General features: G+C 37.0%; 1 protein-coding gene across 1 annotated transcript; it reads right to left on the bottom strand.

The window, feature by feature from the left end:
* Window positions 1–525: 525 nt before the first annotated feature.
* LOC128858144 (E3 ubiquitin-protein ligase trul-1) lies at window positions 526–16,149 on the bottom strand. Its single transcript, XM_054094150.1, has 2 exons — window positions 15,932–16,149; window positions 526–2,510 (listed from the first exon to the last, which is right to left on the bottom strand). Exons 1-2 carry the CDS (start codon window positions 16,045–16,047, stop codon window positions 815–817), a joined length of 1,812 nt encoding a protein of 603 aa, XP_053950125.1. The 5' UTR covers window positions 16,048–16,149; the 3' UTR covers window positions 526–814.
* Window positions 16,150–17,882: the final 1,733 nt, after the last annotated feature.

The following is a 17,882-nucleotide window of genomic DNA, read 5'->3' as shown; positions in this document are numbered from 1 at the left end:
TAACAGTAGTGTACTAAAAAAAATCCTCAATAACGGATAATATAGTAAAATTTATGTCAAAGTTGAAAAAATAGAGAAAAAATAAAAAAATTCCAAATACTTCCGTCTACAGTCTCGTCAGTTGTCATTTCAGAAAAATTGTCGACACACTGTCAAAAAGGCTTGTTTTTGTTCTTTCGAACTAAAAAAACAAATTCGAAATCGGATGGAAATTGGCGAAGTTAGGAATGATTTTTCACATCAACCTACTGAAAAACGGTTTTATGGCCATAAAATGAGGTTTTGGGAGTGTATTGGAAATTTCTCCTATACCATGTTTCTTAGTTTTACTATACCTACAAGTTGTACTAGGCCTCCATAAAAGTATAATATCACTGTCGCACAGTGTTCTGTGTTACAAAGTTACTGTCACAATTTTGCTTCGGAGGGTGAAATATTGCGTTTTTCAATGATAATAGGCGTTGTCCTCTTGCAAAGAGTTACTTGCACGTGTGACTTCAACATTGCGACATGCTCCCCATAAACAGTTCGAAAAATATTATGGCTTTGTTAAAATATATTCAAGTAAATTTTTGCAAAAATAAACTTTTCATGCACAAAAATATAAGGTATTCATTTGATTACAAAATTAAGTATGTATGTAATAAGTAATATAGATAAAATTGAAACCTTTTACGGTTAATAATTAATGTATGGTTAATTAATAAGGGAGAAAACGACGGGCACAACATGTCTTCTCAAGCGTATTGTTACCAATTTATTCAGTGTTCATACTCTGGGCAGTATATTCACATACATATGTATTTATATTTTCTTATTTACGATAGTATGCGTCATCACATTCTTCTGCTTGGATTCCTTCCATTCGCTTATTTCCTTCCTCGGATTTGTTTTCACACTTTTCTTGAGATTCTTCCGAAATATTTCCACTTTTTTCAGTTTTATGGCAACTGGATTTTTGTATAATATCGTTAACTTCTTGTTTACTGTTTAATTTTAGTGCTGGTGACTTCGAATTGTATTTTGCAAATACTTTGTTATTTTTACAAAAAATATTCTGGAAACCAACGGATCTTAAAAGCTTCGCGTAGTGGAAAAGCTCGTTTATTTCATCGTCCACATACTCTAAAACATGGATGCCTTTCGGCTTCAACTTGTTTTTGTTGGCTAAAAACTTTATTTTCATATTAAGGGTTGAAAAATTTACAACTAAATTAATATTTCCGCTTTGTGTGTTGTTTCTCATTTCATATTTGTTGTTTAATGTGAATATATCTTTAATATCTGAATTTTGACAAGGAATAGCCATCATTTCAGTAAACATCAAAACTGTATCAATCAGTGGTGTTTTAATATCGCTTTCAGAAACTCCCCTGATTGCAACTCTCGTGCCCTTATTAGCTTTTGCTTGGCATTCGTTTGAGGCACCTGATGTTTTTTCACAAGACTTGGCTTTATGTTCCACTGGCTCTTTAGTTTGTCCTTGTTCCGCTAATTTGTCTAATTTCGTAAGTAGTAAACTTTCAGTTTGTTTCAGTTTTTGAACAACAATGTCTTTTTCTGCAGAACTTTGTATTGCCTTTTCAAGTTCACAACGCGTCTCTTCTAATTTAGTAGATAAAACTTCATTTCGGCGACGAAGTAATATGTCCGTTGCATTGGAGCCCATTGAACTAAGCTTATTGATCAGTTTCATATGTTCTGCCTTTCTATTTTTTATTTCGTTATCTTTGCGTTCAATATCCGCTTTCAAACTCTCAATTTCGAAATTTAAAATTTCTTTACTTCTCAAATGGGTTTCCTCTAATTCCATAGTTTTATCGAAACTTTTTTCTAGTTCCCTTTCTAATTTTAGTTTTTGCATCAAAATCTCTGATGATTTATATTCGTTATTTGTTGTAGCCTGTTTTTTTCGTGATTCAATTTCTTGACGCTCATTATCGGTAAGTTCACCAATTATATTATTTTTTCTTTCGATTAATTCAGTTTGTGCAGTTATTTGTGTCTTAAGGCCTCTTTCAACTGCTTCATATTGCTTACGGGCGTTTTCATATATTTGTTCATTACGTTCCAGTGTTTTTCTTAGTTTACTGTTTGCTTCGCTCAATTTAAAGCATTCTTCTGTTTTTGATTCTAATTCGACCAGAACTTCTTTTAGTCTATCCTCTAAGCTACTTGTTTTGACGAGAAGTAGTTCCGATTCTTCCAAAGCTCTTAAATTAGAATTCCTAATTTCTTGCTCTCTGCTGTCATTTTGAGCATTCAGAAATTGATTTGTGGACTCAAGACACATTTTTTGTTGTTCGGTTTCAACAAGAGTTCTCTGAATTTTAAGGAAATCTCTTTCAACTTCATCTAATTGTAACTGCAATTCACTTCTCGACTTTTCTGTTTGATCTAATTGGAGTTTGATCTCACTTAATTTCTGATCATTTGCAGTTTCATCGAAGTCTAAATATATTCTATGCGTGTTTGGGTTATGTTCTCTACATTGCGGACAACTTGTAGATCTAAAAACAAAATAAAAATAGTTAATAGTAATTTAAAAAATGATTTAAAAGATGTCATGCAATTTATAAATACGAAATCTAGGGCTAGATCTTAGATACGAATATGTTCTGGATCTACAAACCGCTGAAAACGGAAAAGTGTAAAACGCATTTGGTGCTCTATCTTAAGGAGTTGGGATATACGATCTAGAGAGTACAAAGTTGGTTCCATCCCATTACTTCCACTTTCTTCTTGACGAATTTGAAAGAATAAGCTGGTTTGAGTGACGTCAGCACAGAAAATAAACAAAATTTTGTGTACAAGGTTACTCATTTGCAAATCAACCAATGCAGAGTTTGATGTTTAAATTAAAATAATTAATAAAGATTAAATTTCGCGTATTAAATTGTGATAGCCTAACAATAATAAAGCTACAATTTGCAATTTTTTGCCTTGTGTTTGCTTATTACAATATTTCTGTTCTGGTCGTTAGTTTCATTTCTGCGCTCACATCACGACCAGGAAACGCGCAATCTTGTGTTCTAACATTATTGGTTTAGATAGAATATACTATGTTCCTAGATCTCCAGATCTCCGTGCATGAACGTCAAATAATAGAAAAAGTTTTTTCTAATAGCGGTCACCTCTCGACAGGCAATGACAAACCTCCAGTGTATTTCTGCCATTTTAAAGGTCATGAATACAACTTGCCGTTCGGAGTCGGCTTAAAACTGTAGGAATCTCCGTTTATGGAACAAGATCAAGACGCACACCACAAATAGGAGAAGGAACGAAACGAAACATCTTATTGTTATTACAGCGTTCAAAGCGCCCATTTGACCATACAAGTTTTCAAAGCCAAGCAAAGCCAGCCTAGATTAGGCCAGCACCTTAACAGAAGTGTATGCGCCAATTATTTAATAACAATAATAGTCAGCAGTACGTACATTGTAAGTATAAAAATTATTCGTTGCTTTGCCTTTTCAGGGCAATGGAGTTCACTTATATGTATGTAATTACTATGAGAGGAAAAGAGACATTAGAGGCTTTCGATTCACCTACCACCTAGCGAGTAGTGAATAAAACAAAAAAATTCTCTTGAATCCAACATTATAGATGATTTAGCAGCACAGCATTATTTCCGTTTTGACAAACTGTTAAGTTACTTCACTTTTCGAAGCGTCCCGCTTCCAAGTATGGAAAATATAATGAAGTATGTACTGTTCTAAGCAGATCGCTTGTGATCTATGTGGCTATAAATAAAGTCGCTTGATCATAGTTAAATTGTTTTTGCTCTCATATACAAATTTTTTGCTTGGCTAGCAGAGAATCGAGATGAATCGAAAGCGTCAATTATATCACAACGACAAGGCTAGAGTACACAAAGTTTTCCCGCTTCTGGAACAAAAATTAGCAGTTCGCTAAGCACTTTTGTGATCATTCTTAATGATAATATAAACACATATTTGATACTCTGATGTTTCACAGGGTATGTATGTATAAGTAAAGGGTTTTTCAATTGGCGCGGGTCGATTTTGGCGCCCTGTGGCAGCCATTTTGTTTTGGTGACATCTGTCAAATCTTTTGTTTATTATTCAGTTGTTTATGCCAAATCATCATGGCAAGTTACACGACTGAACAGCACGTTCAAATGATAAAACTTTATTAATAAATTGAGTGTTCATTAACGCAAACGTTGCGCGCATTGCGCCCATTTTTCGGTAGACGTGGTGGCCCTTCAAAGTCGACTCTTCAACCTTTAGTGGCCAAACAATCAGCCAACACGCGAACGTTCAAGGAACGCAAGATCAGCCGAGAACATTGCCGCGGTCCGTGAAAGTGTACAGCAGAACCTGAGGCAGTCTATTCCTCGCCGTGCACAAGAACTTGGCCTTTCGCAGACTTCAACTTGGCGAGTTTTGCGTCGGGACTTGGGCCTACATCCGTACAAGATCCAGGAGCTCAAAGTTGATGACCATAGACAACGCCGTTTGTTCGCTGACTGGGCTTCGAATCGTTTGGAAGAGAACCCCAGTTTTGGGCGAAAAATCATTTTTAGTGACGAGGCGCATTTTTGGTTGAATGGCTGTGTTTTCAAACAAAATTGCCGTACATGGGACGACACCAATCCACACGAGGCTCACCAGGTGATAATGCATCCTCAAAAAGTTACCGTTTGGTGTGGATTTTGGGCCGGCGGCGTCATTGGTCCACACTTTTTTGAAAACGACGTTGGTGAGGCGGTCACCGTCAACAGCGAGCGCTACACAACGATGATAACCAATTTCTTATGGCCCATATTGAACCATATGGACCTAGACGACATGTGGTTCCAGCAGGACGGCGCTACGTGCCACACAGCAAACGCCACGATTGACATTCTGCATGAACGATTTGAGGGTAAGCTTATCTCTCGCAGGGGTGATGTGAATTGGCCACCAAGGTCATGCGATTTGACCCCGCTAGACTTTTTCCTGTGGGGTTTCTTGAAGTCTTAGGTCTATGCAAATGCACCACAATCGACCGATGCTCTAAAGGTGAACTTAACACAGGCCATCGATTAAATTCAGCCGGATCTATGCGGAAGAGTTATTGAAAATTGGACCACTCGGATCCGTTCCACCGTAAGAAGCCGAGGCGGGCATTTGAATGATGTCATATTCCACACTTAATGGCATATATGCGTCTTTCAAATAAAGAGATAATTTTGTCAATAACTCACACACAGCTTGTTTTATTCCATTTCAACATCTACCCGCCCTTATTGAAAAACCCTTTATATAAATACATAAATAAATCAATTATTATCAGGTTTTTTTGTTCGCATACGCAAATCTCGATCAAAACAGAGGAAACTAAGAGAGCAAAGTAACATTTTAATTTAAGCGGAATCTGATTCTGTTGGAAAAATTCCTGCCAACAGGGAAAATAGCTCATCGAGCACTGTTATAATTTATAATAATGGTTACAACTTATGCAAATTACAAAAATTAATTTAGCGTTGGAAAAAGTAAATATAAAGAAATGAGACATAGAAAAAGTTTGTAAATCTACTTTGGACTCTACGCAATGTGTCTGTACAGCTTTTTTGAATTCTCTACTTTTCTTATTTCACTTTTAATTTTCAATGTGATATGTAATTTTTTACTGGTTTGCTGTTCGCTTCTTACTTTTGAGAGATCAGATGGTAATTTGCCAGAAATTTCCCATCTGGATATTATTTACTGCAAAACTAGCCTTACAAACCAATAAGTAATTACTATAGATTACGTAAACGAATTTAATAAGCAAAAAAATTTTAAAGTTGGGCCGTAGCGCTTTTAAAGTATCTCGTTGTATTTGCATTATTCCTATTCCGCAGCAGTGATGCCTCTTGCGAACCAATTTCTATCGTGAAATCATTGTAATATAATCGCACACATCACTACATTTTCCCCCTCCTTTTTTTGCAACATTTCATTTCACCCACTTCAATCGATCAAACTTGGTCTGAAAGGGCGTGACGCCAGTCAGAAAATCATTTTTTTCTTTCTGCTTTGAGTCCGTATTTCATTGGCTCTTGGAACAAACCTACATTTACCAAAATGATAAGATTATGTTCAAACAGGCCCCTAAATGAAAATTAGGAACATTGCAGCAATTTAAGCATTAACTGAATCCGATTTTGCCAATTAATACTTAGTCTTTGTAGGGGCGAGCATTAGGTGTGCATTAATTTTTTAACAGATTTTAAAATATTTATGAGCGATAGCACAAAATTTATTGTAGTGCGAAATAGGCACAAAGCTAACACAAAATTATTCATTTAATATGCGCTCTAAGTTCTCGCTGTTTTTTTGTTTTTTGATGAAAATACAACTTCATTCTGAAAAAATGGTTACAAGTAAATCATTGAAAGTAGTACCCATCGCTGGCTGCTGTTTTTCCCAACCTTTTGGTAGAACTCGTATACCGTCGCGGTAAAACTGTTTATCTTATGAGGCTATACACGGATCAAGCCATTTTTTGATGTCTTCATATGAATGGAACTGCTGGTCAGCTAGACCATGTGCCATCGATCGGAACAGGTGATAATCGGACGGCGCAATATCTGGAGAATATGGCGGGTGGGGTAGGATTTCGCATTTCAGTGTTTCCATGTAGGTTTTAATGGGTTTGGCAACGTGAGGCCGAGCGTTGTCATGCTGTAGAATCACTTTTTCATGCCTCTCCGCGTATTGCGGCCGCTTCTCGCGCAGTGCTCGGCTCAATCGCATCAATTAAAGTCGATACCGATCCCCAGCGATGGGTTCGCTTGGTTTTAACAGTTCATAATAAATAACACGAACTTGATGCCACCAAATACATAGCCTTCGCAGCGTGAATATTCGGTCGAGGCGACGACTCAGAAGCATTACCGGGCAGTCCCCATGACTTTCTTTTCTTGGGATTGCTGTAATGAATCCATTCTCGTCACCCGTCCCGAGGCGATGAAGAAAAGCCTTCCTTTTTTGAGGCTGGAGCTGTTGTTCACAGGCGAAAAAACGTCGTTCAACATCCCTTGGTTTTAACTCATAAGGAGCCCAAGTCCCCTGTTTCTGAATCATTCCCAAAGCATGCAATCGCTTGGAAATGGATTGGCGAGCAACTCCTAATACTGAAGCAAGCTCTTCTTGCCCTCGACACGGATCCTCATTGAGCAATGCCTCCAATTCAGCATCTTCGAAGGTTTTTGGCCTTCCTTCACGCGGACGGTCGTCAACATTAAAATCACCGTCCTTGAAGCGACGGAACCAATCTCGGCACGTTGTTTCACTTAAAACAGCATCCCACAGCAACAACATCAGACATTTTCACAAAACCAAAAGTATGATACCAAAACAAAATCACTAATGTGTCGAAGCAGTTTGTTTACCACATGTCTAAGCTTGGTTTATGATGTTTAGGTTATGTTAGAATCGACTAGCACACACTGCTAGCGGCATCTATTGACACACAGCGGGAACTTAGTTGCGCACCTAGGTTAGGTAGTGATGGTTGCCCAGAGAGTGGGCCCACTTGGACAAAGAAGTTTGGTTCATCCTTTGTGACACCATTGCAAGAGGGGGAAAAAGAGGTGAAGGGAAAAAAAGAGGACGAAAGGAAAAGGGAAGGTTATGTGTTTGTGGACTACGAACGATGACTAGTCTGCCGTTGTGTTAACCTCTTTATGCTGCTGATGAAGTTCATCAGATTTTTGTTTTCAATACCTGCTATATCAGCAGGCGCAGAAAAGAAGTGAGAACCAAGATGCTTGAATCTTAGTCCCGCAAGAGCTGGACAGCTGAGGAGCAGGTGCTGAGATGATTCCACCTCATCCTCCATACAGCTGACGCAAAAAGGACTCGAAGTAATTCCGAGTCTCACTGCATGTATACCCCTCGGACAGTGTCCACGAAATTTGAGATATGAGATTTTATCATCCTCAGAATATCCCTCGAACGCATCTTATCTAAACGTGGCCAGAAGGACTTCGCGACCTTACACGTTCGTGTACTTGCCCAACGCTCGCTCAGTTGGTGAAAAACCCATCCTTCCAGGAGTAGAGCGCAGGTTGTCAAGGGGATCGCGATCCTCTCCTTTCGCGGGCACACTACCTCACAGGTCCCTTGTCTGGTCAGCCCGTCGGCTTCGCAGTTTCCAGTAATGTCACTGTGACCAGGTACCCAAATTATCTTTATATCGAAGAATTTTGATGCAATCGAGAGAGACCAGGCATTCCCTGACCAGTTTCGAATGCACCATCATAGAGCCTAGGGCCCTAATTGCCGCTTGGCTATCGGAGTAAATATTTACCTTCTTAACAGTTATTACGCAAGTAAGTAGCCAGTCAGCTGCTTCTTTAATTGCGGCCACCTCTGCGCACCTAATGTATTAATAATAATTTTGTCCTAAAAGATCTTTTCCGTCCTACTACATGTTTTAGAAGTAGGTAATACTAGACCTGCAAGATGGAGTCTAAAATAGAAACGGCAGAAGCTTTGTTCTGATAACTTCGAGTTTATTTATTCAAAATAGTACACGGTTTTGCGTTATCTAAAAGCTTTTCGAAAGAGTGTTTCAAATCATTGACCGGAATGTCGTTCAGGAAGTCGGTACAAGCCTTTTGGATGGCCTTTACGGACGCAAAACGTTTTCTTCTCATGGCCAAATGTAATTTTCCGAATAGGTAGAAGTCACAGGGAGCCATATCAGGCGAATGCGGTGAGTGATTGATGGCGACGGTGATTAAAATGCGATTTCTAGTCAAAAAATCAGTCACAAGAGCGAATCGATGAGATGGTGGATTATCATGCAATAAGCGTCAGCTTCTTCCTTCGCAGTATTTAGGGCGAACTCAAGGCAACAACGAATGCGATGCAACAAACGTTTCAAAACGCCAAGATAGAAAATTTCATTGACGGTTTGGCCCATTGGCATGCACTTATCGTGAACCATTCCCTTGGAATCGTGAAACCAAATGAGCATCGACTTAATTTTTGACTTCTCCAAATGCGATTTTTTTGATGATGGCTCGTCTAGGGCCTTCCATTCGGCAGTTTGACACTTAGTTTCAGGTTCATATTGGAAACACCACGTTTCATCACCAGTTTCAATGTTGTAAAGGAAGTTCTCGTCTTTTCTCGCCACTTTAATGAGGTCTTTCGAATGTGGAATTCTGAGCAATTTTTGGTCTTCTGTTAACTTGTGCGGAATGAAACGTGCACAGGCGTTTCGTAAGCCCAAATGATCAGTTAAAATGCGATAAATCGATGTTTTGGAGACATTCAACTCCGATTTCAACGGTGATTTCGGTTAATTTTTGATAAATTTACGAACAATTTTGATAGAGTTTTCGGTGATTACTGATTTTGGGCGGCCCGTATGTTCATTGTCATTTATGTACTCATAACCATCTCTGAAATGAATAAACCATTCATGAACTCTGGCACGAGATAGACAATCAACGCCATAAACTTTTTTCATCAATTCAAATGTTTCAGTAAACGTTTTACCGATTTTAAAACCAAATTTGATATTAGCTCTTTGTTCGAAACTCATTTTTGTACCGATGACACAAACATTCTGACACTTTAAACGCAATAACTGCGCTTCCACTAAACCGAGTGTCACCAACCTTTCACTGGAAGTCAGCTAAGAATGTAATTTTCAACGTACCAACTCATTAAAAAGATAGCGCCATCAAAAACATTTTTATGACGCCTGTCTTGTTTATTTTGGATTTCACCTTTTATACCTATATGATTTATTCTAGCACAGTTTGAAATTCAGTCTGAAGGACGCTAGGTCATTTGCCCATTGGCTCGGAACTTTCATGTTTGGACCATAGATTTCCGCACCGACTCCAATATTTGTTTTCGAACCATCTATGAACTGTTCGAGGCTTCTGGGATCGGTCCAAGGTCCTTCCAGTTCACTTTTATCGCGGTCTGAGGTTATGATTTTAAATTTAGTAAACTTTAGTTCCCGTGAAAATCTCCGAATAAATAGCGGTTGCTATTTGAAATGAGAAAAATTATGTTTAGGAATACGAAACTCAAATCACTGCTTTAAATACTGTCAAATTTGTTGTCATTTTGACATTGCGTATAATTGAAGAGTGAAATCACACCCATTTCTCATGTAACGAAAAATTCGATTTCCTTTCGGAGGATCACCCGAACAAAAATTTGAACTTGTATTTCGAACACTACCCCAACCATATCGTTTTCACGAATAAATAAACACAAAGTGTTTATTCAGATCGTATGAAATGAATAAATTCAGCTTTGCTTACATTCTCGGAAGCGGTGAATTGTGATTGGCTATTCTTGCTGGAATACTATTCGAACAGAGCTATACATATTGCATATGTACGTATATCCACATCCGCATTCGTATGCACATACACATATTCGATCGCTTGATGCGCCTTAAAAGTCAGCCAAAATAATAGCATCCCTGCCGGAGAAAAAAGTTCAATACCACTCTGGAATTCGTTTAAGATAAACCTGGCTTATTGGTGTGGAGCAAGCTTGATATTTCATATTGCAGGAAAGAGGTGGTATGACAAATATTTGTGTACATATGTATGTACCTTAGGGCGGCTACAATTTTCTCTCTTTCTCTACTTAATATCGGCAAAATAAGTACTCTACTGCCAATTCTGAACAAGACAGTCCAAGCAAATAAGTTCAAATGAATTTCAAGCCTCATTATTTTTAATTTTTTGGAAGAAAGTCTATGTAAGTGGTTTTTGACACGAGAAATTAATTTCTTATGTTTATTTAGCTGAAAAACCTCGGTTAGAGAGCAAAGCATTAATTGAACTGGGGTCGCCACCCGCTTCAAATGGCTAAATCTATCCTCATTTTTACCGGCTTTTACACTTATCGATTACATGGCCCGACATTTAGGCTTAAATAAACACTTTTTAACTTGCTACCAATTGATTAAGAAGGATGTTTTGGATTGACTTTAAACTGGGTGCTTCAGAACCATTTTATGAAAACCTACTCAATGCGAAACTACGACCTACCTTACTGTACATCCTTTCCATTTTTCCCCCAAAAGAGGGAAGGCAACAGCTGGTTGTGTAACCGATAACAATTCGGATACAGCGTCACCTGACCGGTATCCATTGATCAAAACGCATCCCATAAATATAAATTAAACGTTTATTTTCACAGCATCGAGAGCTTACGAGCAAAACCCACCTTTGTCTATTGCTAGCTGTTTCTTTAGAAATGGCGGGAATTCACTGTATTCACCATTAATTTTAATCTTCCACAAACGCGTTTTCTTGGACGAATGGAAAATTGTTTTTATTTCACCTATTTACAAATCAGGTTTAAGAAATCGAGTAGAAAACCGTATAACTCTCAATATTCAAATGATTGAATAACTTAGTCAATTATAACTTATTAACTGCATGCAAGGTACATATTTTCACACAGAAATGTGGGGTAGATCTACTTATAAACCACGACGTACTCCTGGCCAAATTAGAAAGACTTGGCATCCATCATCCATCCATCATCGTAATTGACTTAAATCGTATCTAACAGAAAGTTGGCTGTTAAAATTGCCAACAGTAACTAACGACGGCCGCCGTAGCCGAAAATAGCAGAAAGAACATAGGTTCGAATTCCGATGAAAGACCAAAAAAAAAGTTTTTTCTGATAGCGGTCGCCCCTCGGCAGACAATGGCAAACCTCCAAGTGTATTTCTGCCATGAAAAAGCTCCTCATAAAAAAAATATCTGCCGTTCGGAGTCAGCTTGAAACTGAAGGTCCCTTCATTTGTGGAGTAACATCAAGGAGCTCGACCAAACACCCAAATTATATATGTATAACTAACGGCAGCCGCTGTAGCCGAATGGGTTGGTGCGTGACTAACATTCGGAACTCCGGGCATGAAACACCAATTGACAGAAAAAGGCTTTTCTATTAGCATTCGCTCCTCAACAAATATATAATAGCAAGCCTCCGAGTGTATGTCTGCCATGAAAAAACTCTTCATAAAAACCATTCGGAGGCGGCATAAAATTGTAGATCCATTTGGGAAAAACATCAAGACGCTCAATACAAATAGGAGAAGGAGCTCGGTCAAGTAATTTAAAAGTCAATTATAAATATACTATATATATCGGCTATTTTTTTTAGCTATATGAGTACTATCGATGACGATAACTATGGTTTGACAGCTGAGAATGGCAAATTGTGTTGACATTTCTGTGCAGTAAGGTTTGTCAAGCCGTAATTAATCGTTAAACGCCAGAACAACACTTTCAAATAGTCTACATTTACTTAGAAAAAAAATCTGTTCGCGAAGTTCATAGAGCGAAGTGTTGAAGAGGAAGGCGAAATGTTGATCCATCGTCGTTCTCAACTTGTCGGCCTTCGCCTTTCGACTACGTGAAAAATTTAGGCTCTTGGTTTGCATGCCTATAAAATACAGGCAGATTTGGGTCGCATTTTTAGCTGATTGGGCTTAATTAGATTTTAGATTAGATTAGATTGGGAAAAGTAGTCAAAAAATTAGATTGATCGAATGGACCATATAACTCGTAGCCACGGCGGACATATGCCGGATATAAGATTCAAAATATAAATGTGATGAAATTACGGGTATCTAGCAGATTTAAAAAAACAAAAAACCATTCCAACAATGTTTCAATTTTGTATTATCATTTTAAGATCTCAAGCTCTTAAAGAACACTATTTATATACATACATATATAACTTTCGTGCTATTTTAGTGAATTCTGACGTACCTCAAAGAAGCCAATTAGCATAATTTTTTAATTTTGTCCAAGGTTTCAAATTTGGCTGGTGGTATTTCTAAACTTTGGTGAATGTTACACGTATGATACGCGCACTGGTTTTAGCCACGCTAATACGGTTAGGGATATAGGAGTGTATTTCGAATCAAAGTGATTGCCATAGAATTTGTTCACCCGCTTAACCAAAAACTATGTAAGATGTATTCTTGAGTATCCAAGCTTTATTTGGAACCCTGGGTTCCTGATACATTCTAAAGAACTTAAGATATTCAAAAAAATTTACTAAATTTGCCCTTCGGTGAATTGTTGAATTGTTGTTGAATTTTAAGATTACTGAGCCTTTAAAACAGATCAAAAATGCATGGTATTACTTTTGTAAAGAACATTATGGATACTAGAGTGGATTTATCTGAAGTATTAACTCTTTTATTAGACCCCTAAGAGATAAGCCCATATTTTACATAAAATATGATACGAGGGCTGCCTTTTATATGTCGGGCTTTGGCAACCCTGGTGTTGCAATCTGGCAACTGATAGCTGTATCGCAAAGTTTGACATTTTTTGGCTTTTACGTACTCAGAACGTTTTGAAATACCAGGGCTATTTGTGTTGTTTACAGTAACTTAAAAGATTCATCTCGGTCCAAAAATGGAATTAAATCGTGAACATTTTCGTGCGATTATTTTTTACAACTTTCGACGTGGATTAACTCAGCAACATTGCATGGATGAATTTAATTCATTTTTTGGCAATGAAGCTCCATCAAGGACCAGTGTTTATCGATGGTATGGTGAATTCAATCGTGGTCGTAGTTCACTCCAAGACGAATTTCGTGAAGGTCGTCCAAAATCAGTTGTTGTTCCGAAAACCATTGATGCTGTGCGCGAACTGATATTGCAAGATAGTCATGTGACCTATCGTGAGATTGAGACAATCTTAGGCATTAGTGGGACCAACATATATTCAATATCGCATAAACAATTGACTGTCAAAAAAATTTGTTCGCGTTGGATCCCACAATTTGTGAATCGCTCAAAAAAAGGCTCGTGTCGATTGGTCGAAGGAAATGCTCAAAAAATACGATCGCGGGGTTCGAAACACGTCTATGACATCGTGACAGGTGATGAATCATGGATTTACGCGTATGAGCCCGAAAGTAAACAGCAGTCGACTGTCGCAACCGTACCACTAGAACAACGCAGAACAGTAAATTCTGAGTGGTACACAACCATTTGTTTGCCAGTTATCTTCCAAGAAATTAGGAAAACCAATCGCCAAAGACGGATTACTCTTCACCAGGACGTTTGCGAGCTCTCACACATCGGCTCAAACAACTGCATTTTTGAGCACCCAAAACATCATCCGCCGTATAGTCCTGACTTGGCACCGAATGACTTCTTTTTATTCCCGTACGTAAAAAACAAACTGAGAGGTCAGCGTTTTTCGACACCTGAAGAAGCGGTTGCGGCATTCAGAATGCATGTTTTGCAGGTACCTCATTCAGAGTGGCAAAAGTGCTTCGACAATTGGTTCAAACGCATGCAAAAGTGTATAGATCTTCATGGAGAATATTTTGAAAAACAATAAAGTGATTTTCGATGATTAAAATTTGTTTTTGTTCTCTAACCCCGACATATAAAAGGCACCCCTCGTACCATAGAATAACTTATGGCTTAAATGAGCCGATTTATAAGTTTACATCCCTGTTTAATGATTTTTTTGTTACAAATAAATGTTGAATCAACCAGAGAACATTTCAACAATTAAATATTAATAAATGTAACGCTAAACATTAGTCATATAGCAGTTTTTATTTGAATCTGTGAGGATCAAGTCCGGTAGATCAATTTAAGTACAGAAATAAATAAAATGATTTTATTAATATCATTACTCTTTCCAGTTGCACTATCAATTGGAACTGATAATATTGAATTGCTAGACGCCTACAAATGAAAACAAAAATTAAGTTTTTCAGTTCTGTACTAATGATGGGGATAAAATGGCTAAACTTTCCATTACTACCCCGATATATTTGGTTGGGGGGTGGAGAGGGAGGGGGCGTCGCACCGCCCACCACGCCCAATAGAAAGGACAAGATCACACCATTATAACGATGAAAGTCCAAACGTCCTAGGGTCCCTATAGGGTGCCAAGAAAAGCTTTAAAAATAGGTTTTTTACGACCGTATTTGCATCTTGTCCTGAAATATCGTTAAAGAGAAATGTATAAAGCAATTGTTAACCCAGCAATCACTCAACATGTATACATGTACATTTCCAAACAAAAAAACGCCGCGGGCGAAATGTTATTTTATCGCGATTTTTTAGTCAAAATTTTCACTATTTTTGAAAATAATGATTTATCGAAGCCAAAGGTTAGTTTAACTCTTTTAAAAACTACAAAAGTTCTATCGAACCTGATTGTTGGTTGACTCGATTTCTTGGGTTTCGCTCTATTCTTTTCTCATTATAGTTCCTTTGACAGTTCGTATTTTTTCAAACTTATACGAAAATTAGGCATTTTTAACGTTAAATATTGCTATTAATTCTTAATGGTATTTTATAAAAAGTACTATAAATCGAAAGGCTGATATAGTGACTACATTTGTGTTTTGTAATTTTTAAATTTGATTCACGCACTTAAGACATTATAAGAAAATGTATCGAGGTAGCAATGCAAAGCGAACCCGTTATAATTTCTGAAGGTGATTATTTTTCTTTTTAAGCGAAAAAATACTGTGAATAGCGTAACAGTGTAGGACTGATGAGGGTTACTTCTTTATTTTACAACAATTTACAAACTGTAAGGGTGCGATTTCCAGTTCTTGGATTGGGATACAATCCTTTATGCCCCCTTACATCATTTTTTTCAGAGCTTGTGGCATTATACAACTTTTCCCCCGGAAGAATATTCCCATTGAAAATAGTTGCTCACTATGCCCAAATAATTAGACAAACCAAAATATTATATTCTAAAAATGTCATCTAAAATTACGTAAAAATCTCTACGAAGTTTATGAATTGCTGTGCGCTTACATTTTTTTAATACACTCTACGCAAGCCAACACACCAAAATACTGTAATTTATAATTGTATGTACATATATGTGCACAAAAAATGTAAATATAATTTGCACTTTATGTTCAGCGCTATCACATACCGGCTTCGCCATTGTTGCATACATGCAAAATGGAAAACATGCCCACAAGTCGTGCTGTATACGTCGTCGGAATTTTTGTAGACTTCTGCACAAATTGTGCACGTTAAACACGGCATACTTTTGGTTCTTTAACTCACACAACCTACTAAGTTCGCAAATGATAAATCACTAAACAAATACTTCTCTGCTGTGTATCGAAACGATCCACATAAGGCTTGTTGGGAATCCCCTATTTATATGATCATTAGAGATATTCAAAAAAGATCGATGTGCCGCATCTTCTCGATGTTTGTTTCCGATACATCGAGATAATACGATGTTTTGACGAAGAGTGGGAGAAAATTTTATAATAATGTAATACGTTTCAAAAATATTGATAAGTAGAGGGAGCCTGCCACATTATAGAAGAGAAAAGCTTACGCTTCGAAAGTTTAGTAGTTTTTAACTCACTTGACTTATAAGTTTGTAAAATTTATCAACATTTCTACTTTTTTATTTATCTTCTTCTAAATATGTTTTACCACCTGGCAAATTTCTGTTTTGACTTTGTCCTCTTTGGTACTTTGTCATAACATTTCATTTTGCAAATTGCATCAGGCAAATCGAATGCAAATGGTGCGGTAAAATAAAAATTGAGTTGCCAAACTACGAAATAACAGCTGATGTTAAGACATTTATGGCGAAAAATTCGGTTAGACAGATATGTTATAACAGTTAAATTAGTGGTATCCACGTGACATTTCTCTTTAAAAGACATTTTTTAGTTATTGGGTTAATTCAACAAGACTTAGTGTTGTTAGACACCTGAAAAATATAAAAAATTCACACCTAAATCTTATCTGAAAACGCCATACAAAATAATAAATAAGTCCCATATTTTATGGTTTATACGTATTTTTTGCAAGAATGATAGAGAAACAGATTACGTCTTCCGAATTCGCCGTGTCGTAAGAGCGGATGAGTAAACAAGCAAAAGGAAGGGGAATTATTTGTTTGTGAAGAAGAATAGTAGTCGAAAACAATGAAAACAACCATACACAAGATATTATATACCCACACACATACTTTCCGGCACGGCGTCATCCGCAATAAAATCGCAAAAATACTGTTTTTGGAGGTTTTATATTGATTTATGCTCGCGCAATTTAACATGAAGCACTTCATTTTCATTAGTTTGATTAGTTTAAATCTCACAATTCAAAATATTACCAAGCCATTCACAGAATTTTTACAAAACATGTAACTCATCCGCCTTTTGTGTGTTTTGTTCGTTTGTTTTGTTAGAGTAAAGTAACTGGCGCCACCTTCAGTACTCAATTCGCCTTGGGTAACGTATTTTCACTCTTTACTTAACCTTCAACAGTACACAAGGACTAAAATGTTATGTACAGATGACGTCATGGAAATAAGATTTTTTCACAAATAATTATCTGAAATATATGTATATAAAAGTTGTTCTACAAAACTGTCCATAAATAACGTAGTTTTCAAGAATTTGATTCCAATTGTATATTTCTGAGGCGATTTCACCTCATTTCAAGGGCTGTAACTATTTTTTACAATTCGAGATTATTAAATCAGATTGTTATAATAATCTACCTATTTGCACAGTCAGACTTGAGATTAATTAAATTAGATGTCGTACGTGTACGTATTTTTACTTTGATTTTCACATTGGTTAGTTCATATTTAATATGTAATGTAATGCCAAACCCTTTGATAATATTTTTGCAATGAAAAATCATTTGCCGTTCGGAGGCGGCTTAAAATAGTAGGTCTTTGCAATTATGGAACATCAAGGCGCGAATCACAAAAAGGAGAAGAACGAAAGAGTGTTGGAAATTTTTTAGGAACTTCAAAGGTTATAATAACAAAAACACACAAATGAAATAAGCATGAAATAAGTAATTATTATAGTTGTCCAGAATAACACTCAGTCCTCATTTATTTC

This window comes from Anastrepha ludens, chromosome 3, assembly GCF_028408465.1.
Source record: "Anastrepha ludens isolate Willacy chromosome 3, idAnaLude1.1, whole genome shotgun sequence".
NCBI classification, from domain to species: Eukaryota; Metazoa; Arthropoda; class Insecta; order Diptera; family Tephritidae; genus Anastrepha; species Anastrepha ludens.
The sequence above is the reverse complement of the archived record's forward strand: the minus strand, read 5'-3'. Positions and strand labels throughout refer to the sequence as shown.

What these genes read in the sequence shown, in the direction of transcription:
- LOC128858144 (XM_054094150.1), bottom strand. Translation starts at nt 16,047, where the DNA reads ATGCCGTGTTTAACGTGCACAATTTGTGCAGAAGTCTACAAAAATTCC. An exon ending in ATGCAACAATGGCGAAGCCG is followed by an intron (nt 2,511 to 15,931) that starts GTATGTGATAGC and finishes TTTTGTTTTTAG; the next exon opens with ATCTACAAGTTGTCCGCAAT.